This window comes from Calypte anna, chromosome 4 (genome assembly GCF_003957555.1).
Source record: "Calypte anna isolate BGI_N300 chromosome 4, bCalAnn1_v1.p, whole genome shotgun sequence".
Taxonomy (NCBI): domain Eukaryota; kingdom Metazoa; phylum Chordata; class Aves; order Apodiformes; family Trochilidae; genus Calypte; species Calypte anna.
The window spans coordinates 4,513,666-4,536,257 of NC_044247.1; the positions used below are offsets into that span (position 1 = coordinate 4,513,666).

Here is a 22,592-nt window from a genome sequence, read left to right on the forward strand (position 1 = left end):
AAATTAGTGTGGTAGTGATAGTGAGGCTTTTATTTCCCTGGGCTATTTTACATATATTCTTTTGGGAAAATCTTTGCTATGCTATAAAAAAAGACTGTATTAAATTTACAATTGGTTATCTTAGAGGAAGAAAAATATGCCTTTGTAAACTGGATAAACAAAGCCCTGGAAAATGATCCTGACTGTAGGCACGTTATTCCAATGAACCCAAATACAGATGACCTGTTCAAAGCTGTGGGAGATGGGATTGTGCTATGGTAAGTCATGATGGCTCCTGAATTAAAAACCCTAACCAACCAAAAATCCCCCCCCCAAAACCCAAACAAAACACAAATCACCAAAATAACTTCCCAAAACTATAGTTAGGGGAATTTTCATCCTATTCTAGGCTGTTTTCCTTGACTAGCGTGTATGTGTAATGTTTTGGATGCATAAAAAAGGGCTCAGTTATCCAGGCTTTCCTTATCATTATGTTATGCTTCAGCTTTGACAACTTCCCAACTGGTATTTTTGTCTAATGTTTTTGTTTGGGCTGGAGGCTAAGTTTGCTGAAGGGGGGGAAGTGGTGACTTAGGGAGCAGAAGTTCTGGCGCAAACTTGGCCTGATGCTCAGCAGCTTGAGGGAAGGCAGACGTGTCAAATTATCCATTTTCTTGCATTTTTAAACAGATGGTAAGAGGGAACATTAGTGACTTTATGGATTAATCCAAACCTGGATTTTCTGGGAATCCCCTAGATGCTTTTGGTTGTAGCTGCACTAAGTTATTAAAGTAACTTCTTTTGCTCCACAAAACTGAAAACACAAGGAATCCAGAGCTGTGAAACACTATCCACCTGTGCATGGGGTTTCTCTTGGTTTTGTGGTTTTGATTTGTTTTTAAAATTTATATGAATTAATGTAGCAGAGAGCTGGATCAGCCTGGAATTTTAGTAACTGTATCAATACCCAAAAGACGTTTAATGGGCTGCCCATTGACTTTCATCTCTTTACTTTTTTATCTTTAGCTTATGATATTTTTTTAATTTCCTCAGTTTCTAGTAATTCAGGTCTTCAGGTGAAGACTGGACTGAGTAGAAAGTGGTTTGTATCATAAAGTAAAAACTTGCCGTGTTTTTTGTTGACTAAAAATTCATTTTGCTCGTGTGCTCCCCACTGAGCTCTCAAAGTGTTTGCTGGTTTTTGAGGCAGTTTTTTCTTGCCAGCAGTAGTGCACATTTGCAATAGGAGGAAGTGTTGTCCTAGTAGAATCTGTAGTAAATGTCAGCAGAGCAATGAGTCTTTGCTAGTTCAGTGGCTGCACTGTGAATAATTCATGTGCTCTTTTTGCTCCAGCAGCTGAGACCAGCAGTGGCCAGTAACATGTTTAAGGTTTCACACTTAGCTATTAGTTACAAATACATTCTTGATAATGTAAATATTAACTTCTGATTTGCACCACCTTGATTTAAAAAAAGATAATAAACATATACAAAATGAAACCTGCAGAAGGAAATGTATGGGGTGAGTATTTTAACAGTGCATCAAGTTTTGCTGAGTTTAAATACTAAATGTTGTTCAAATGTTACTGTTTTTTCTCCTACCAGCAAAATGATCAATCTCTCAGTTCCAGACACTATTGATGAAAGAGCAATTAACAAGAAGAAACTCACACCATTCATAATTCAGGTATAGTAATTTTTTTTTTTAATTTTTGCTGAAATTGATATATAGATAGACTTAGTGAAAACAGCAGGGTGCCTCAGTATCGTGGAACTCTGGAAAGGAGTGTGGTTTATAACTTGCATTTAATTATTAAAGGCAGATTTGTACTGTGCACGGTTGCAAATTCTCTCGGTACAATTCAAAATACAAAACACAATACAGTGGTGATTATATACAGCAACATCTTTTTAAAACAATATGGTTATTGGCATTGGCTATCTATGAATTATGTTATAGTATGGCAGGTTGTTTTTGTAGGCATGCCTGTGCATGCATGTGTGCATAACTTAACACTTCTCTAGCCTTATTCTAGTTGCACCACTAGGTGCGACTAATTTGGAGACTGAAACCAAATACCTGAGGCTGAAATTAAATCCTGGTGCCTAGTTCAGTTCTTATTGATGCAATTTGCTGCCACCACAGCCCTGTTAAAACTTCAGCTGGGAGAGCTTCCTCTGAGCTGCTGCTGTTGGAGCCAGGACAAGGGGGAAATCTCCTCTCTGATGGTGCTGGATGAAATGCACAGGGACATCTCTCCTTGCTGTATCTCACTCAGCTCTGCTGTTTGCAGGAGAACCTGAACCTGGCACTGAATTCTGCATCTGCCATCGGGTGTCATGTTGTCAATATTGGTGCAGAGGACTTGAGGGAAGGAAAACCCCATCTGGTCCTTGGGCTTCTCTGGCAGATCATTAAGATCGGCTTGTTCGCCGACATTGAGCTCAGCAGAAATGAAGGTAAATGAAACTATAAAGTGATTTACTTCTACCACACTGCTTGCACTGTCACCTCCAGCCTCATCAACTCCTCTTCCCTCCCCTCCTCTCTGCTGGTGGGGGTGTCCTTGCCTCTGGGTTTGTCAGGATACATGCCAAGCTTGGTGCTCGCTATCCTGTTCGTAGCTGTGAGGCAGGTTCAGATAGGTGGGTTATGCCATCCTGGTAATATGTGTCAGCCTTGGAGAACTGGCTGAACACAAGCCTGTAAGTCAAGATGTATCCTGGCTCAAGCCATGCTTTCTGTGTGCCTTGAGCTAGGCTGGTGTGCTTTGACCATATGTGTTGGGAGGTGGCAAAGAGCTGCTTGCATCCTTTTAATATTACAGAGAGCTGCACATCTTCCTCAAAAAAAAAAAAAAAAAAAAAAAAAGAGAGGAGGGCTTCAGCTCTTTGGGAATGTGATCACAAGGACTTGGTTCTAAACCCATCCATTCTTGGTGGCAGAAGAGCAGTGCTGCATCTCTCCCACTGTGCTTGCTTGGTCTCGCACAACAGCCTTCGAACTTTAGATTTTTCCAGATAATTAGTAATGATTCCACAACCAGATGTATGGGGGGGCTTCAGTGTCTTTTATTTAGGTTGAAAATTCAAGGAAGCACAGGCCAGCTGAAAGAGGGCTTGTCTTAGAAGCACTTTTTCATTGAGATAAAAGTACATTTGCATTTAGCTTACTGTCATCAGCTTAAAAGCATGTAATATCTGTACAATTTACTTTTACAAGAAAATGGAAAATATTTTTATTCACAGTTTTCTAGTTCATTCATACTGGTCTTTGTAGCAAAAACCCCTCCACTAATACCCGAATTATTTTGACGTAATCAGTAGTTGATTGTCTTTCTCTTATCTCCATGAAATGTTACATAAGCTCTAATTTTGGCATGCGATTTGTCTCTTGAAAACTCACTCCTTCCCCTCACAAATGTTTTTCTTCTAGCACTGGCTGCCTTACTTCGTGATGGTGAAAATCTGGAGGACCTTATGAAACTATCTCCTGAAGAGCTGCTTCTAAGATGGGCCAACTTCCACTTGGAAAACGCAGGCTGGCACAAAATCAATAACTTCAGCTCGGATATCAAGGTACCAAGATCTCTTCTGGTCTGCATGTGCCTGAAAAAAGGCTGGGAACCAGCCAGGGCCCTGTTTGCGTTAATAAATGAGGCCCTTCATCTGCAGAGAGGACCTTCCTTAATAGACTGAGCAGGCTTAGCAGAGGTTTTATGTGGTCTATGGTATATTTAAGGTACTGCGGCTTTGTTCTCTCTTGCCATGAGGCTGAGCCCAGCTTTTAACTGTCTTGAGCATTTCCTTCAAGTGCTAGTGGGATCCTGCTGCAAAGCTGTCACATCAAGTGGGAATCCAATCAAGTAGGGAATTGGTGTTACTCATGTGTTTTCTTAATCCATCTTTTTTCATGGAAAGAATTTTTCAAGGGCAGCTTAGGTTGAAATACTTAACTTTGTTCCTGAAGAATGTGGCTCTCACACACTCTTGGCAGGTGATGACATTTCAGCCACAACTTGGTGGGCTGGAGAATGGAAGGGAAAAATGATAGTGATATTCTTGAGTGACAGTGGGCTGAGTAGAAATAAGAGTGGGGAGTCTTACAGCTGTTTTTCAGATGTGAAGGGGTGGCCCTTTTCTCTCAGCACTAGTGAGAAATGGTGACTCTTGGTCAGTGTGGGGTTTTTTGACACTGGTCTTGGCAGATTTCTGGAGCTTATTCACATGGCCAACAGTTACAAGGAGGAGAAGGAGGAGTGAAGTGGATTCCAAGCTAGAATTCTGTTGAGGTGGAAAAAAGAAACTTATAATTGAGGGTGCATGGGGAGCCCAGAGCTCACCTGTGTGTATGTGTATACACGTGTTTATGCATAGTCACTCTTGTTTCCAACTTCAACATTACTTGCAGCTTTACTGATAGTTGTTGGCTTGTCTGATGCATCCCACAGACTTCCAGGATATACTGAGGTCCTTCTTAATGCTGAGGACTGAAAGAACTTGCAGTCGACAAATAATTGCTGCAGTAATTTGCTCCTCTTAGTTTATGACCATCTCTCTCCTTAAAGTTATTCTAGTTACTAGGCAGAGGAAAAAAAAAACGTTCAGACTTCATATAATTAGCTTTTTCCCTGCACTTTATCTTTGCTGAGCCATTTTCATCATTGCTGTAGCAGTAGGAATGGCTCTGTCAGCAGTTTAGGGCTGCCTTGGGACCATTGCCTCCTCCAGGCACTGGAGAGGAGGCTGTGACACCAGTGCTTGTAGTAAAGACAACTTTCAAACAGCTTACACCCATAATTTTAATCTTAAATATTTCTAACCTTTTCCCTTTCTGTTTCCTTTTCTGCTGCCTGGATTTCTGGCATCATGCTCTCTTTTAAGCTTACAGATTTTGGTAATTCAGTAAAGGTACATACACTTATCATTCACAGTGACTTGATAAAGATGACCCTGAATGGAATTGTTATAGTGTATTTGCTGCTGTGTGGGAGATGTGAATCTTGTTTTTCATCCATTTCAGGATTCCAGAGCTTATTTCCACCTCCTCAATCAAATTGCACCTAAAGGGAAGAAAGAAGGAGAGCCTCAGATCGATATTAACATGTCAGGTTTCAATGTAAGTATTCAGGCTGCCAAGTTCTCCTGCTCTACAGTTGCAAACTACCTCTAACCTCTAATTGCCCTGTGACATCTAAGTAACCTGGTATGTTAATTTCTTGAGCATGTAAAGTGTCAGTGTGCATGTGTGCACCTCAGGTATGTGCTAAATGAGAGGCTGTTGCAAGCCTGATAACTACCCATCAATTAACATATACGAGTGAGAAATCATTTGTGTTTTTACTTGGGGAATGCTGACTTCTGCTTTTCAACCACCAAGTCAAAAATCATAAATGTTGGAAAGCCTATAAACTTGTAAAGCATCATGCTAAGAAATATAACAAGACAAACTGGGACAATTACATGCAGAGCAGCAGGGATTAGCATGCATGCTTCACCCCTTTGATTAGTGATTGATGCCTAAGAAGGTCAGTGGAGTTGTGGCATTGCTTCAGGTTGCAGTCAGAAGCTTTCCATCTGCTTTGTAGCTCTTTTCCATGACACCTCTTATCCATTGCATCCCTGGCAGGAAAAGGATGACTTGAGGAGAGCAGAATACATGCTTCAGCAGGCAGATCGGCTGGGCTGCCGGCAGTTCGTCACGCCGGCTGATGTGGTCAGTGGCAATCCCAAACTCAACCTGGCTTTTGTTGCCAACCTGTTCAACAAGTACCCAGCACTTACCAAGCCTGAAAACCAGGACATTGACTGGACCCTGCTTGAAGGTAATGGGCATCTCGGTCACCAAATGGGCAGGAAGGAAATATCTAAAGTAAATACTTGTGTTACAAGAGGTTGTGCTAAGTGGAGGTATCGCAGATGAAGGAACACCTATGATTTGAGGCTTCAGTGCTTTAGTGGCTATTTACTTCTTTGGGGCAGGTGAAAAGGGCACTTCACAGTCTGTTCATCTGCTCTCACCCTGATGTGGAGTCTGCACTTGTAGGAGCACTGCCAAGGCTTGGGAATTTGATGCTGTCATTTCCTGAAATGGTCAGGAACACCTCAGCAACACAGCAAGATGTTTATGAGAGCACTAGTTGGTGGCAGAACTGGGATTAGGACTTAGGCTGCTTAGCTCCCAGACGGCAGCTAGTTAACACACATGAAAGACCCTCCTGCTACTTTTTCTTGCAGAAAGTGCAAAAGGCATACTCTCTTGAGGCCTGGAGAAACCAAACTGATTTCCAAAACCTAGATATCGGGCAACCTTTGAAAATTTATAGTAGAAAAAATACCGTTTTTCTGCTTGAAAACCTGATCAATGAGCTATGCCACCCGAAGTTCTCTTCGTTGCAAGGCAGAAAACCCTGCACAGCTTTGTGCTTGCAGAAGTTGCATGAATGTATTTTCTCTCATCCAGGAGAGACACGAGAGGAACGGACCTTCCGCAACTGGATGAACTCCCTTGGTGTGAACCCTCATGTAAACCACCTCTACGGGTAAGAGTTAGGCTCTTGGGAGACCCCCAGCTAGATCAGACTAAAATGTGCCCACACCAGTGTCCTGTTGCTCACAGTGCTGAGCAAAAAGCTGAGGGAAGGGTGATGGTAGGGAGTGGGGGATGCTCACTGTATCCTCCCTGTGGTCCACAGCATAGGGATTTCAGAGCCAGCACTTGGCACACCATCCATTGGCTTCAAGTGCCGAAGACAATTTGTTTCTTTTCTGCTATCTTAAGTAAATCTTGGTACTCTGAGATCCCAATACATTTAGATTTGCTCAAACAATTGCATTAAAGTAACAGGAACTATATTTCCTGTCACTTGATTTTAGAGCTTCACCAAGTTAGTAAGCAAGATACTCTGGGTCCTCATAGTCAGTGGAAAGAGGTGGTAAACTTTGGATTTTATGTAGCACAGTTCTTCCCTGGATCTGTTTCTAATTACCATCCTAAAATGAGCCTCAGCTCTGCAGTTAGGGGATGTTAAGTGTGGAGCATTTCTCCTGCTCTGAAAACTACAGGCTGTTTTGAATTTTTTTCTTTTCAACAACTCTAAAGTTGTTGAAAGTACAACAGCCTGTAAATAGAAGTAATAACTCATGGCAAAACGACAAAGAGTGCATTTAAATCTTTTAACACAAGGTAAAATCAATGTTTTCCACTTCAGCGATCTCCAAGATGCTCTGGTAATACTACAATTATATGAAAAGATCAAAGTTCCTGTTGATTGGAATAAGGTTAACAAGCCTCCATACCCTAAGCTTGGAGCAAATATGAAGAAGGTAAGTATTTCAAAAGACTTCTTAAAAAGCCCTGGGAATTTTTCTTAAATTCCTGTTTGAGGCTTCTAGTCAAGTGAGTGTATTTGTGAGTGATTTTCTGTTTAAACTCTTTTCCTGTATAGCTAGAAAACTGTAACTATGCTGTAGACTTGGGAAAGCATCCAGCTAAATTCTCCCTGGTTGGCATTGGAGGACAGGATCTGAATGATGGAAACCCAACACTGACACTAGCCTTAGTCTGGCAGTTGATGAGAAGGTAGGACCCATCTCAAACATGTATAAATTTGTGAACAGAGTACCAAAATGGGGAAGTATTTTGCCATGAGAGCACTGCTGCATCACTGGAACAGTCATACAGAAAGCTGGTAAAACTTCTGGTTTTGGGGGGTTTCTGAGTCACAGCTGAACAAAACTCTGGCAGAGCTGATCCTGCTGCACATGAGAAGCTGGAGTGGACACCTCCAGGGAACCCACTCAATGATTTATTAACATCATGATCACCCCTTTCTCACCTGTCTGGTCCACATGCAGAAGGCCCAAGCAAAAACATTTGTGCAACTTTGATGTTCTAATTTTAAACTGGAAATCAAGAGAGAAATATTTCAGGGCTTCTTTTTAACCCTACTCAGCACTGGAGTGGGGGGAAGGAGAAACAGAGAATAACAGATAAAGTTGAGCATATATTTTCTCATCTATTTCTGAAGAATTCTAAGATGATGAAAAAAAAAATCTGTATCTACAAAACAGCTGCCTGGTAGCTCCATATTTAGCATTAGAGATCAGAATGCTAACTCAGGAGTTGATCCACACGTTTTAAGTAATGTGTGAGCCCTGTGGAGCACAAGGTCAATAGTGAAACAGATTAACCAATGTCCTTAGCTCAGGCAATTTTGTGATCATATTAAAGGATTTGAAAGAGTAAAAAGACTAAATGCTTCAATAGAAATCACACTTCAGATAAGATAATTCTTTCTTTTTGCTAAAGCAGTTAAAAAAGAAAAAAAAAAACCAAAACCCCCAAAAAAGCAGAACTGAGACTTATATAAGGACTTTCCAAGCTCTGTGCCTAATCTTGTTCTCTTTCCTGGTTCTTAGGTACACACTGAATGTCCTTGAGGATCTGGGTGATGGTCAGAAAGCTAATGATGACATTATAGTCAGCTGGGTAAACCAGACCCTAAAAGAAGCTGGAAAGTCCACCTCCATCCAGAACTTCAAGGTGCAGGTTCCCCTCTTTTATCCAGAAGGAGAAGGGTGCCCAAAAAAGGATTTCCTTGGCTGGAGGAACATCAGAGGCAACTTGGAAAGGAATTTAAATGGGAAAGGGTTCAGTCTGTGCTGGAGACAAAAGTGGCTTCAGGCTACCAGAGAGGAGACTTTTTAGGACTGCTCACAGTGGGGAATAGCACTGGGGCAAGAGAGCTGATGGGGAAGCAGTGGAGGGGAGGATGGTTGGGCCCTGGGGCAAAATTAAGGGCTGAGATGCTGGCAAGCATTTAGGGGCTGGAGCTGATGGGCATTTTTATAGGCAAGTTTTGTTCCCTGAGGTCTGGTCAGTGAGGCAGACCTGCTGCCTGCACATTACTGCTTTATATTTTCAAAGCCCTTAAATTGAATTGGAGTAATGCTCTTGTACCATTGTCAAAAGAGAAGCAGCAGTTTGGTTTTCCCTGTGGTCCAGCTGGGAAAAAACACTAACACTGCTGCTTTGAAAAAGCTTGTTTAAAGCTTGTTTCATTGCACTTTGCAGAGCAGCTGAATTGATGTGAGAAATACGCTTTAAAGGTTAGACATTAATCTTTACTGGTCTGCCCCTGTATTCTTTAGGACAAGACTATCAGCACAAGCTTGGCAGTTGTGGATTTAATTGATGCTATACAGCCTGGTTGTATCAACTATGACCTGGTGAAGACTGGTAATCTATCTGAAGATGACAAACAAAATAATGCTAAGTAAGTTTGCTAGCTCAAAAGCTGTTTTACATTGAAAGAGTGTGCCTTCTATGGCCTTAAGTTGTTGCAAGTGTTTTTACTGCCATTTACTACTGTGGTTTTCAGTCTTAATTAACACTACCTTTTAGACAGACTTCTTGAAATCTAATCTGTGTCCTAGCTTTTAACACTGGAGGGAGTACTTGGCTGGTATCTCTTGGAGAGAGACATGCAGAACAGCCAAAGCAGTTTTTAGTAATGATATTCTGTTCAGGCATATGAAATGCTCTGGGTTTTGAAACTGAATTCTTTTACATCTCATCTTTCACTGAATCATCATAAGTTGTCAAATATAAAGTGTGCCTCATAAAACATGCCTTTGAAATGTGTGTTCTGCTGTGACAGAATGACAGCAAAGCTGCTTTCAGATAGCAGTCTTTCTTGGTTACTCCTAAGGAGCAGACAGAAGAGGAAATGTAGATTCTATCTATTAGTGCTAACAAATATTAACTACAATTTTTTTAACTGTTGGAAAAGTGGACTTGATATTCAAAGGTCAGTTTGTGCGTTAAAGACATTTTCCTATACTGTAGAAAAGCAATGCAGCAAAAGACAAAAAAAATTATTATAAAATAGAATGCTATGTGATGTGATTGGACTGTTGCACATCTTGAATGTTAATAAACTGGATAAAAGGTGAAATTGTGTTGGGAAGGGCAGGAGCTGATTTGTCATTTATTGGTAGGGATCTCAGTGTTGACCCACTTGTCTTTTTCTGGGGAACAGGTATGCTGTGTCTATGGCCAGAAGAATTGGTGCCAGGGTTTATGCTCTTCCTGAAGACCTTGTGGAGGTGAAGCCGAAGATGGTGATGACCGTGTTTGCCTGTTTGATGGGCAGAGGAATGAAGCGAGTATAAAAGTTGATTCATGTCAAGAAAAAAACCACATGAAACACAAAAACTGCCCAACCTGCCACCCTGGGTGCATAAGTAGCAGATCAGCTGTGACCATGTTGAAATGCTGTTGGCCTAGGAACTGTTGAAGTTCAAAGGACTTTGTTTTGCTTTGCAGGACAAACTCTTACCAAAATACTCAGGGAGAGGAGTTTTAACCAACAGATGTGCTCTTTTCCCAAAGGAAAGTTTAACTTATCAAGAGCTCACAGAAATGCATTTTTAACAGAGCTGCATCTTGCAATACTGCTGTGGAGCTGTTATCACCCCATTGTTTCTTAGATACTTGGTGCATGGGTTTTTTTACCCCTGAGGGCTATAAGGTGGTTGGTATGAGTCATAATGGAAACAAATCTAATTTCTATCTGCAATCCAGTTTAATTTCTGTCATATGGTCCAAGCATATTGTAGGTTTGACCACTTCCTTAACTTTGCAAATAAAGCTACAGTACAAGTTGGGACCTGCAGGCCAGCTCGCAATGCTAAATAAGAAATATGTAATTAGGAAGATGGATCTTCCTCTGGTATTCTCTGTACATGGTGCTTTTTTATACATCTTAACTATTTTGATTACTTTACAAATAAAGCATGGCAGTTCTTTTCTCTTGCTACCTATCAAAAGGATTTTGGTTTTGGTTTGTTTTGGGGTTTTTTTTGGTTAAAATTATACTATATAAGAATACCACCATCATTGGGCCTCAGACAGTAACATAGGATATGTTACTGATGGCACAGTTACACCTGAGAATGGAAGTGAATGCATTTTTGTATGCATCTTGGTTCAATTCTGTGCACCTATAAAATAATTTTTTAAAAAAATCTGCATAAAATATACAATTTTTTTATTTAAAATGCTGTCAGATCTAAAACCATACTACATTGTGAGGAGGTTTTGTGTAGGGAAGAGGCAGTTCAGCAGGGTTCAATAAAATGAGCAGCAAGTGTGCTGGAACCTAAAACTATTTTTACAGACAAAGGAATTGTTGTTGCCAAAGAAGGTAGATGCTGTATCCATAGGATTTAATATTATCTTGCTTTGGCAAGCTGTTTGCTGTATTTTAAGATTATATTGCTATTCAAAGCTATTCAAAGTGATGTAATATGGTGGCAAAGCATTAGTTTAAATAAAAACATCTAAATACATGCTCCTCTCCTTGTTTACCTAGCATGGCAGCCTGTCCTCAGTTGATTTTAGCTTTGTTTTAGTTGATCTTTTTTTTTGCCAGATCCATTGATATCTAAGACACCCTTGTATCAGAGTGTGCTCAAGGAGGTTTTTTGTTTTTGTTTTTAAATGGGCACTGGATGTGTAGTTATTCTGAACCTGTGTTGTATCAAGGCTTTGTCTTCATGGTAGCTTCTATAAAACCTTGATCTTTGAGTCCTGTTGTGTGCCCAAAGATGATGTCTGTGTGCAGGGGAAGATCCTCATTAGGACAAAACCTGGAAGGACGAAGAAAATTCTACCCTATGTCAGGGACATGCTGTCTGGGCTTATTTCCAGAAACCTCAGGTCTGGGGGCATAATGGCAGCTGACAAAAGTCTGGTATCATTTGGATCTTGGGGTGCTGTGGTGGGAGAGAGGATGCCAAGCAGCCACTGGTTGTTGGGGGAGATTTGCCTACTTGCTGTGTCCAGCAAGGCTGGAACAGGGATGTGGTGATCCTGATTCAGCAATTTCTTTACTTTTGTAACCCATGGGTGAAAGCCTGGGAGTCGAGTGAGCTTTGTCTGCCTTACAGTGCAGAAGCCCCCAGAACCACCAGTGCCTTCAGTGAAAATCAAGAACAATTTGTGTGAGACTGGTGTCATGAAAACAAAATTCTGTAACCTTAACTACATAAACGTGGTCTGGGTTGTCCCCCTCCTGACCTGTCTGGAGTGATTTTTTTTTTTTTTTTTTTTACTGGTGCAAACAGGTGCAAGAGACATTTTGCAGCTTTTCTGCTGATGGAATGAGGATGAGTTTGTGGGCTAACCGAGATTACAGGTTGGTGCCCAGCCTTCTTTTTGGGCATCATTTTTGGCAAAGTGGCACAGCTGTGGGCTTAAGGTGCTAGAAAACTCCTAGAAGGCAAATACTTGGGGGGGAGTGTGGCAACCCAACTACCCAGTGTGTCATTCCCCATCCTGTGTTACAACCATCCTATGTTGTGAGGGTGCTGCTGAGAAGGAACTCTGTTTCAATGCTATGTTGTCAGTGTTCCTGAGCCATGTACATGGTTGTGTCCTCACTTTTCTTTTTAAAGCAGGAAGGGGAAAAAACTAAGAAAAAGCAAGCCCCTTTTACTGTTACCTTGTCCTTGAGAGACAGCTGCAGGAGCAGATCCCGTGATTTCTGTTGAAGCAGATGTTACACAGACCATATGGAACTCCTGGTAAGAATCTCATTGTTTCCCTTTCTTTCCCTCTCCAAGTTTTTTCAGGTAACTGAGTGTAATCATATTAGCGAGGTTATGTGGGACTTGTAAGGCTTTGCTTTGGCAGCTCAATGGGGTAACATGGGGGTCTATGTGTGCTGGATGAGGCCCTGGTAGCAGAGGTGATGTACTGTGACTACACAATGACAGCTTTTTTCCTTTTTTTTTTTTTTTTTTTTTTTTTTTTTGTCCTGTAGCCATAGGCACAGTGAATGTGTCCAACAGGAGAGCTTGGGGCTGGGGTGCTGGCCAGGGCCCAACACTTGGTACCTCATCCAGCTGTACCCAGAGGGGGTCAGGCTGGGCTTCTGTACTGGGTCTGGAGAGTGACCTGCTTGGGTTTAGGAGTCCAGGAAGGGGCAGTTTGCATCTTGGAAGACTATTTAATCACTGATGCCTGAAAACACGATGCTTTGGGAGTCACAAGTTTGGGACAGTAGGGTGTGGAGATGTGGCTTTTTGTACAAACCTTTGGTTTAAGAGCTTAAAAGATTATCTATATATTTTCCTCAGTTTGAAAATGGTGGTCAGAGTGAGATGCTGCCTCCTTCTCAGTCCCACTTCTCTGGTCAGAAATCTTGGTGCCCTCCTGCAGCTGGAGTTTCTGGGCTGCAATGCTACCTGCTATCTTTCCTCATCTTGAATGGCCAGATGCAAATCTCCTGTAAGGTGCTGCTCCTTCAAAGCACTGCAGGGAATGCTCTGAGCCTTTTTTAGGGGTTCCAGATGTGCTTGAACATGTGCAAATCATTCCCATTTCATTAGTACTCACAATACCCTCAGTGCAGGCTGACCAGAGGAAGGCAGCCCTTCCCTGAGACATTACACATGGCTGTGGTAGTTGAGAAATGAGGAGGAAAGAGGCTGTGTTGGACCACATTTCCCAGCCCTGTGTCACACAGCTCAAGCTTCATCCCTGAATTTGCTAATGTGACATTCAGCTCTTTATGGGACCATTTACATTGAATTTTCATATTAGCATTTAAGATTTGAGCATTGCCTGTCAGCGAAAGCATTTATTCTTATATAATAAAATCCCTCTATTTCCATATAAAACCTACCTGTAATGGAAACCATTGTTCACAAACAGTGAGAAAATAAGTAAGTGGCCTCCAGTTCATAATTTAAAGTTTATAGAAATGGACATGTCCCATCTCTGTGCAAAATACCATGCAGAGCAGACAAATGCCAGCAGGACGACCTTGCTGGGGAGAGCAGAGAGCCCAGGAGCCATGCTAGTGCTGGCCACCTTGCACTTGTCCTCATGTGCTAGCTCAGGTGGCACCGTGCAGTCCATCAGGTCCCCTGAGTGTTGGATCTCAAGTGCTGTCACGTTGTGAGGACCCAGAAAGGCACAGTGCAGCCCTTTGATCACTCCCCTCTGTGTTGCCGTCCACCTCAAGAACCAGAGCATCTTGCAGTCACATTTCCAGGGGTTGTGGGATAAGAACACAAACTTCAGTTTGGGCAGCTCAGCAAACAAGCGGATGGGGAGGGAGCTGAGGTTGTTCTTGCTCAGGTGAAGGAAGTGCAGCTTGTTGATGTACAAGAAAGCAGAGTCTGAGATGGAGGAGATCTGGTTGTTGTTCAGGTACAAGCTTCTCAAGTTCAGCAGCTGCCTGAAGGTGCAGCCGACAGCAGTGATTCTGTTGGCTTCAAGGTGCATGGTCTTGAGCTGGATCAACCCTTCAAAAAGCTGATTAGGCAAATCAGCGATGAAGTTGTGTCCTAAATTTAACATGCCCAATCTGAGAAGCTTTGTGAAAGCACCATTCTGAATGATCCATATCCGATTCTTCCTGAGATTCAGATCATACAGGGTTTCCAGGTCCTTCAGGGAATCTCTGCCAATGGCTTCTATGTGGTTGTCCTCCAGTGACAGCCTTGTAAGGCTGGAGAGATTTCTAAAGGCTTGTGGGACATACCTCATGTTGTTGGAGGCTAAATCAAGTATTTCTAAAGAAGGCAGGTGTGAAAATAGAAGTGGATGGATTTCGAAGATATTGCAGTGGGACAGATCCAGGCTGATGAGGTTTAAAAGTCCTCTGAAAGTGTTTGCATGCAGGTAGGTGAGGCGTGAGTTCCTGCTGAGGTGCAGCTCTCGCAGCTTGCTGAGCGTGTGGAAGGTCCCTGGGGACAGGAAAGTCAGATTGTTCCCATCTAGCCAGAGGCTGTGGAGGAAAGTCAGGTTCCTGAAGGTGTTGGTGGTGAGAATCCGCAAATAATTATTTGAGAGGTTTAGAGAAACAGTGGATGCTGCTATTTCTCCAGGGAGTGCTCTCAGTCCGGCTCTGTTACAGGAGGTAATCTCTTCAGGTGCACATTTGCACATGCTTGGGCATGAATCAGAGATATTCAGATTCAGTCCAGCCTTAGCTGCACAAGTAAGTATCAATATAACAAGAAAGAACATGACCAGCTATAAGTCACCACATCTAATACATCGTGAATAGTAGAGAAGAAGGTAAGAAAAAGAGCATGTACCTTTGGGATAGGTGAATCTTGACCATTGCAGTCTTGGTTGGGCTGTGCTTGTAGTGCACAGTGGAAATAAATAAGCTGTTTCTTCCTCCTGCAGACCAACGGGGATCAAGTCTTTAGCAGATAAAAGCAGATTAAGTGCTGCCTTACTGTAAAGAGCATTACTGAGAGGCAGAAGATTTCTCAGCTGAGAATCATGCTCGGGCAGTGGTTTTTCCCACCTCCTGCCTTCTGCAAACAGCAGCAGCAGGTAACAGACTCCTGGCAGGATCTGTCAGGGACAGGCCTCTCTCCTGATGTGATCACTCTTCTCAGGATATGCTTGCCAGCTTGCTTAAAAAAACCCTTTGTGGTGGGGGTGGACATTTCCACTTTTCTCAAGTTATGGATTCAGCAAAGGCAGCTGAGAGCAGCTCTGCCACCAGGATGTGAGACAGGGGCTTTGCCCCAGGTGTGACTGCACATGCTGGCAGATGCTCTGGGTTCAGGCTGGGATCCAGGTGCCAGGGAAAGTGGACATCTAAGCCCTGAGAACATCTCTGTTGATGGTTGTTACTCCTCTGTACAAAAACAGGAGACTGTCAGGAGCTGTTGCAAACTTCTCTCTCCCTGCCATCCAGGAACATGCTGGGGAGTGCTGCATCCTGGTGGAGCCTTTTCTTGGGATAAACTCTGAGCCATCACTCTGTGGTAAAAGATGATCCCTGTGGACAGAGGACCCCAAGGGCATGCTGCCATTTTCCAGGGCACTACCTGTCCCCAGCAGGTCTGAAGATGTCACTGAGCAACTGGAGGTGGGTTTGTGTCCCTAAACCGCCCATGTTCTTGTGCCCCTTCCTGGTCTTATCCTATATCCAGAGTGCAAAGGAGAAGTGGAACTGGGGGCCTGATTGATGTACCTGGCAGCCAGGGATCAAAAGTCTGCAGGCTGATGATTTTGTTTACAATGCTAAGAGCAATAATTCAGACCTTGCAGCTGATGTGTAAGCAGGGCAATCAGTGATAGTTGCTGCTCTTTTTTCTTCTCAGTCTTCTAATTTTTGTTTTCATCTCACTTCTCTCTCTGGTAGAGAAGAACACATATTTTCAATGTGTTTGCAGCACCTTCTTTCAGCCCCATCCATTCAGATGCATTTCACTGCTCTTAATTTCTTGGTCTGGCTCAGGTTTTTTTTCCTTTTCATGTTTTACAGATTTTTTTTCCTTCTCTCCTGTTTTGTCTGCTCTGTCCAGACAGTGGCTAATAACAAATATATGATATGCCCAGCAGTGAACTGGACAATTTTTCAGATTCATTGTTTTTTTTGGCAGAAGCAGCTTAGGTTTCCTGTGCCATTAAATCTCTATGTTGGCTTCAGCTAGTTCTGCTTTCTTCATTTTTTTTTCAAGCAACAACCCCCCAGAGAACAGCTTCTCCTGGAATCTTGGCTGGGGTGGTCGTGTTGTGTAATGGAGCTGTAAACAGCATCATTTATTTAGTTAGACAAGCTTTGCTGTAGTGTTACTTGGGGCCAAGCAGGTTTACCAGCTGAGAACAGCAGAACCAGCACCTTCCCAAGCAGCTTGTCCTGGGAGCTCCAGAGGAAGGTGGAAACATGCACCTCTCATCCCATCTAGCTGCTGACATGCCAAAGATTTTGGTGGGTGAATCTTTGTTTTTGGCTCATTTGGGACTGGTTATTTGAGGACATCACTTTGGAGGGGTGTCCTGCTGCTGGGATCTCCATGGCTTCTCCAACCTCCTGCTGCAGCACAGCTACAAATATCCAGTGCTCCATGACTTGGCCTCTGCACCCCTATGAAGGGGAGAGGTTTCTGCTGGTCTCTGTGCAGGATGAGTGAGCTGCTCTCTGTCTGGCAGGAATGAGCTCAGGTCCAGCTGATGTTTGTAGTTCAAGCTGAAGAAGATGGACTGCTTGCTCTGGCATTCTTGTTACCCTACACAGGCCTGATTTCTGGTTGTATTTCCAGTAGTGTTATAATGCTCTAGCCCTTATTTAAGCCCAGTGCTTTCTCTAATTCTCCTTGACTTCATACTGGAATTTTTCAGAGACCAAAATCATGCAGCTCTTAGGGCTCATCACTGCCAGATATCACTTAACTGAACTAAAACATGGTGAAACCAGAGGACCACACAGATGCAGGATGTCTCCTTGATTCAGAGCCCATAGACCCAAGGGAAGTCATAAGAATCAAAATGACCAGACTTTTACACCTTGTCATGGGATTGGCAATTCCATATGATCTCTGTAATTCCATGATGCACTAGAGATGGCAGCTGCCTTGCTGGGCTGTGGCTGCTGCCTGGGCCACACTTGAGCTGTGGTCACAGCTGCCCTTGGAGTGGAACAAACACAGTGGTGTGCTCTCCACTTAACACTATGGAGAGCTAAACCTGTTCTGGAGACTGAGTGTTGATCTAAGATAAGGATTGCAAGTACATTACATGTGTGCTGCAGTGCTCAGTCCTTCTTTGCAAGAAGTGCTCAGCGTTGCCTGCCCAGCTGCAGCTTCCTCAGCATCATTGCTGCAGCAGCCAGCATTGCTACCACATCAGATGCTACAGAGACAAGGTAAAGATGTGGTCCATTAGAAGAACAACCCACCTGATTTTTCTCTCCAGCTACCTTTTTAACAAATAATTTCCCACTGTGTTTTTTTCAGTTAGGAGCATTGTTTTGAAGTAAATTTTGATGATTATTTGAAATTTTCTTTTGCTGGACATATACATGTCCTTTTGGATCTTTCAGAAAGGATCAGGCTTCATATGCTCAATCTAAAAAAGGGATCTGCTAGCTTAATCACCAGCAGCTTTTCCACAGGCTGGGTGACCCAGGGTGACCAAAGGGTCATTAACTTCAGGGAATTCTCTCTGATGAGTTACTCTTGTATTTTAGCAGTTTTGGGTCCATGGCTCAGAAATAATTCTTGTTAGCTGGGCAACCAGGAGTTACCCCCTGGAAGTCCCAACACTGACTGTGTACCTGGAAGCTGAGGGAACCTGGTGCAGGAGGCATTTTTCACTGTTAAGGTGGGGGTAAATTTCTTCACTGGTGCCTGTGAAAATGGGTTTATTCAAGAAATTTGCCTGTCTTGGAGTGATGTGAAATGAAAAGTTTGTGCAGAACTTGGCAAAACAGAGGCTTGACCACAAATAACCACTCACCCCCTCTCCTGGTCTGGTGGGGTAAGTAGCTGGAGAGATGATTATCCCAGAAAATGAAAGAACAGCTAATGCATCCTCCCTGGAATGCTTCTGTTGAAAATGTTCTGAGGAGCCAATAGTGTCTGGGGAGCTGCATATTTCTGGAAGGACAAACTGTAAATTGCTTAGCAGTGAAGACACCAACATAGTCATGCTTCAGCAAAACAAATCATCATACTAAGAAAATTACCAGGTGTTCAAAGTGGAAAGGTCACAGGAGTAATAAGAGGTTGTGGAGGCTTTTACCTTTGCCACAAGACAGACCAGTAATGAACATGACTGTGCCATTAATTGGCATCTTTGTAGTCTCAAAACAAAAGCTAAACTACAACACCTGCCCCCAGTGGCACCAGTGGCACCAGTGCTTCACCTGTACTTACCCTGAGTGCTGCACATTTCTGAAATGTCAGTTTGGACCTGCTCAAAAGCACAGTTTTTAACAAGTTTCATGCCTTCTGCCTGGTGTGCAGACCTATACAGATAGGGAAATGCTACAGGAATCTGGAAATCAGCTCCAGTTGCATTTACACCTGTGAGATGCTGGAGAAAATGAAGACAAAGCTTTCCCAGTGAGACAGCAGCAATGCAGCATCTCCCACTGGAGGGCAGGGATTACTGACCACTGGCTGGGGCTGAGGTATCTGCACTCAGTGTTACCCTCCCAGAAACAAGGAAACAAAAAAGGACTATTAAATGGGAGGCAAAACTGAGAGGGGAGGAAAATTCCTTCTTTCAAAACGCAGTTTCAAAAGACTACCCTGAGGGTCATATTCTGCAAGAGTGATAAACCAAGTGACTCCATGAGCTCAGCAGTGTTTGCCGGGTCTGTCCTGTACCTCTAGTAGGTCATAAACTTGAGTATCATCATTAAAGAAACTTCCAAAACCCCTGTCTGCAGAGAAACCTGAGGTAGAAGTGGGGAAGTTTCTGCATTATTGTTAGAGCAAATTGAATAATGTTCAGCCCTATTAATTTCTTCCATCATGATCAGGCTTTTCATGGTTTTTTTTTCCAGGTATTTATGATGGAAACTGGAGGACTTTTCATGGCTTCAGCATGCTGTGTTTATTTCTTTAGGATTTTCTGCAAAAATACGTGAACTAAAATTTAAGTAAGTTTTTTTACTAGCAAACTTAAAAGGTACTTTTCTTTTAAGAGAGCATTTTGCTAATACTTGCAACCCTGGTCCTTTGCAAGCCCTGTGTGCCCTAGAAAATGAGGAGAGCCTGTCCAAGGCAGGAGCCCTGCGGATGATGGGCAGGCCTGGGAGCAGCTGCATCCATCCTGTAGCCCTCAGAAACAGCCCTGGGATTGTGCCCAAGAGCAATTCATCCATTTTCAGCAGGGACATTGGGAATGTGTGTGGTTGCTTACTCTGCAAATACAGCAAGATGAATTTAGAAGCAGCAGTTAGATTTTGGCTGGGGCTGCAGGCAGCCACTCTATCTGCCCATCAATAGTGGGGAGTGGAAGGAATCCATTGTGATCAACCAAGATGAAACACTGACAGAGTTGGATTCAAAGCTGAGAGTGGTAGCAGGGTATTTTTTGGAGGGTAGAATGTCCTGGAGCCCTTCTGGTCTTGTCAGTGAATCTTTCCCCAAAGAGAGATGGAAGATATTTGAAGCTTCCTTTTCTAGCTGTGGCTGATTACTCTCAGCTGATTTGAATTGCAGAAAGAGTCTCAGTCCAAACAAGCATGTCCTGTGTGTGTGTTCCTCAGCTGACTTTAATGCACAACATTAATATATGAAGCAGAGAAAGTCACTGGCATTTGTTAGCATGAGGTAGTACTGGCTGGTGAGCTAAATGCTTTGTTTATATAAGATATACAATAAGTTATTGGTGCAGCATGTGCTTCCTGAGAAATCAACACAGCCTGAGCCTGTGCTAGCAGTCACACAGCACTCTTGTCCCACTCCTCAGGCCAGATTTTGGGCAGCAATATCATCTTGTCACTCTGCAGCTGAATGCCATGACTTGGATGCTCTTCACAACACATCCCCTTGTCCTGGCTCAAGGGCAATGAGATGCCACAGAGCAAGTGAACTGCTCTCAGTTCCCCATGAAAATGAGGACTTTCAGATGCTGTATTTGAGTGGTCCTGGCAGGAAACCTGAAGTGTGGGGATTGAGATGGTCTGGCAGCCTTTCCTTCATGCTCTTAGACTTGCTGCTCTCTTCTCAAGTTTCCTTCGCTTGGAGGAAAATGACTTCTCTTGTTGGGAAGAACTCCACTCAGCAAGGTCCTGGGATGTGCCTTCCTCATGTCTGCTTGCTGTGGGATCTAGGTAGGTGCACCAGACAGGTTTGTTGCTCTGTCCCATGGGGTCTAGCAGGAAGGGTTTGTCTCCTAGGGCTCTGTCGTACCCAAAACCTGACTGCAGGAGGAGCCGAGCGCTGCTGCCTTCACTGAGTACAGTGGTCAGCCGAGTGCTGAACTGTTTGGCAGGGAATCTGATGAGGCACCTGCTGAGAGCCAGAGTTCCCTCCCCTCTGTTTGCTGGGTTTCATCAGAATCAAAAGAGGAAAGAAAGGAACCAAAAAAAACCAACCAACCAAACTAAAAACAAAAAACAAAAACAACCCAAAAAGCAAACAAACAAAAAAAAACCCAGAGTAAAACCTGTGATTTGTTCATGGAAAACAGGTTTGTGTGTGAGTGTGTTTAAAGGGAAGTAACACTTGGCCCTGGGAGATACTCAGCAGTAAGCCCAGTGAGGTGTTTCCAGACCTGCTCCCACACACCAGCATTTCAACATCTGTAACCATCTCTTGGCAGTGTTTTGGTGCCCCCAGCTTTGCCACCCCTGGGAAGCCGTGGACACTAAGGATGGGAACCAGGGGGAGTTCTGCCTCTTTTGCACAGGAAGCCCAGAGGCACATCCCCACAGCACTCCTGTCCTTCATAATCTGTAGGACATCCATGCATCCTCCCCACCCTCCCTCCCTCTCCATGCCCAAGCTGTAATCCTGCCCACTACAAACGTCAGTCCTTACTTCTGTCAAAGATCATAGATGGTGGTGTACTTCCTGAAGCTTCCAAACCCAGCTTTTTTGGCTTTTCTCTTTGTGGGCAATGTGGGGCAAGAATCCAGGAGGCAATTGTACAGACCTGGCTGTGTGTTTCTGGACCTTGGTCCTGGAGTAGAGAGCCCTGGGGCAGGGAGCAGGCTCAGCTCTCTCTTACTGCCTCTTTCCACTTCCTCTTCAGCTGAGGTAGAATATGAATTTGACACTGTAATCCCTGGATAGAACTCTGTTAATACTCTAATTGTTCCACAGGGACAAAGCTGAGTAATATGGGAGTGGATGAGAGCCATGACATTAATTTCCCTGCTGTGAGGTACAGCTGAGTTTACCCCCTCTGCCAACCAGAAGCTCTTCAGTTTAAGCAAATGTTTGCAAAGCTCTGATTTGTGCCTGTAAGACAAGCAGTTATGGGAAGCCAGGATCCAGTGAGAGTTTGGGCACTGATAATTGTAAATTTAAAGATTTTATTATTTTTACAGCAAATAAGAAAAAAACCCCAGTATCCAACCCAATGAAATGCAGCATTGCAAAGGCAGCATATCCAATACAGCTGCCAAGTCAGCATGACAGGCAGCTAAAATGAAATAGAGGATTACTATCTCTAGAAACCAGAATCTGGTGCTAGCATCTTACCTTGTAAACACCTTCAACTTCATCAAGGCTCCTTCCAAAGTAAGGACAGCACAGTCTGACTCTCCATACAAAATTTCTACTGTTGTGAACTTCAGGGTCTTAGAGCATCATGAATCAGTGATGAATGTCCTTGTTTTACAGTAATAATTCTCCTCTTTTAGGTGAGTATGGTGTGCATAGTTTGTTCTCAAAATGCTTGTGCTTCTTTGGAAGAGGATTTTTCTATGGGCAATTCAGAATGCAGTAAACACATTTGACAAAGGTACTTAAGAATGTACATTCAGACTCAGAGAGGCTTTATAATGTAATCAACATGTTTAAAAGTAACAAGATTTATTTTTCTTTCAAATCTGTGGTGATAGACTGCTGCAGTTAAGAACACAAGGGCTTTTATTAGGGAAATTACACAACCCAAGGGAGTTGTTTTCAAGGACAGGCCTAGGAACAAAGATTTTAGAGTGTGATAGAGTCCCCTGGACATCACTGGCATTCAGCCTGGGATCTGGCAATCTTTAATCTTGTTTTATTCTGATCTTCATCCCCTGCAGGAATGCAGAGATCTTTATATCATCCACTGGAGCACCCAAAAAAGCAATCACCCAGAAGAATCAGGAATGTTTATTCCTTGC

The 22,592-nt window shown here is 43.2% G+C and overlaps 2 protein-coding genes across 4 annotated transcripts in view; one reads left to right on the top strand and one right to left on the bottom strand.

Moving 5' to 3' along the window:
- PLS3 (plastin 3) overlaps positions 1 to 11,333 on the top strand; it is a 48,611-nt gene extending 37,278 nt beyond the window's left edge. For all 3 annotated transcript variants that reach the window (XM_008501676.2, XM_030448875.1, XM_030448874.1), the window contains exons 5-16: positions 125 to 257; positions 1,585 to 1,666; positions 2,274 to 2,439; positions 3,416 to 3,558; positions 5,003 to 5,098; positions 5,609 to 5,804; positions 6,443 to 6,521; positions 7,191 to 7,305; positions 7,428 to 7,561; positions 8,401 to 8,524; positions 9,133 to 9,257; positions 10,023 to 11,333. In XM_008501676.2, coding sequence (XP_008499898.1) covers positions 125 to 257; positions 1,585 to 1,666; positions 2,274 to 2,439; positions 3,416 to 3,558; positions 5,003 to 5,098; positions 5,609 to 5,804; positions 6,443 to 6,521; positions 7,191 to 7,305; positions 7,428 to 7,561; positions 8,401 to 8,524; positions 9,133 to 9,257; positions 10,023 to 10,155 — 1,526 coding nt within the window. In that variant the 3' untranslated portion in view covers positions 10,156 to 11,333. The remainder of the gene's footprint in view (positions 1 to 124; positions 258 to 1,584; positions 1,667 to 2,273; positions 2,440 to 3,415; positions 3,559 to 5,002; positions 5,099 to 5,608; positions 5,805 to 6,442; positions 6,522 to 7,190; positions 7,306 to 7,427; positions 7,562 to 8,400; positions 8,525 to 9,132; positions 9,258 to 10,022) is intronic.
- A 2,396-nt stretch (positions 11,334 to 13,729) lies between these two features.
- LOC103535648 (nyctalopin-like) lies at positions 13,730 to 15,025 on the bottom strand. Its single transcript, XM_008501729.2, has one exon. It carries the CDS (start codon positions 15,023 to 15,025, stop codon positions 13,730 to 13,732), a length of 1,296 nt encoding a protein of 431 aa, XP_008499951.2.
- Positions 15,026 to 22,592: the final 7,567 nt, after the last annotated feature.

What these genes read in the sequence shown, in the direction of transcription:
- LOC103535648 (XM_008501729.2), bottom strand. Translation starts at nt 15,025, where the DNA reads ATGTTCTTTCTTGTTATATTGATACTTACTTGTGCAGCTAAGGCTGGA.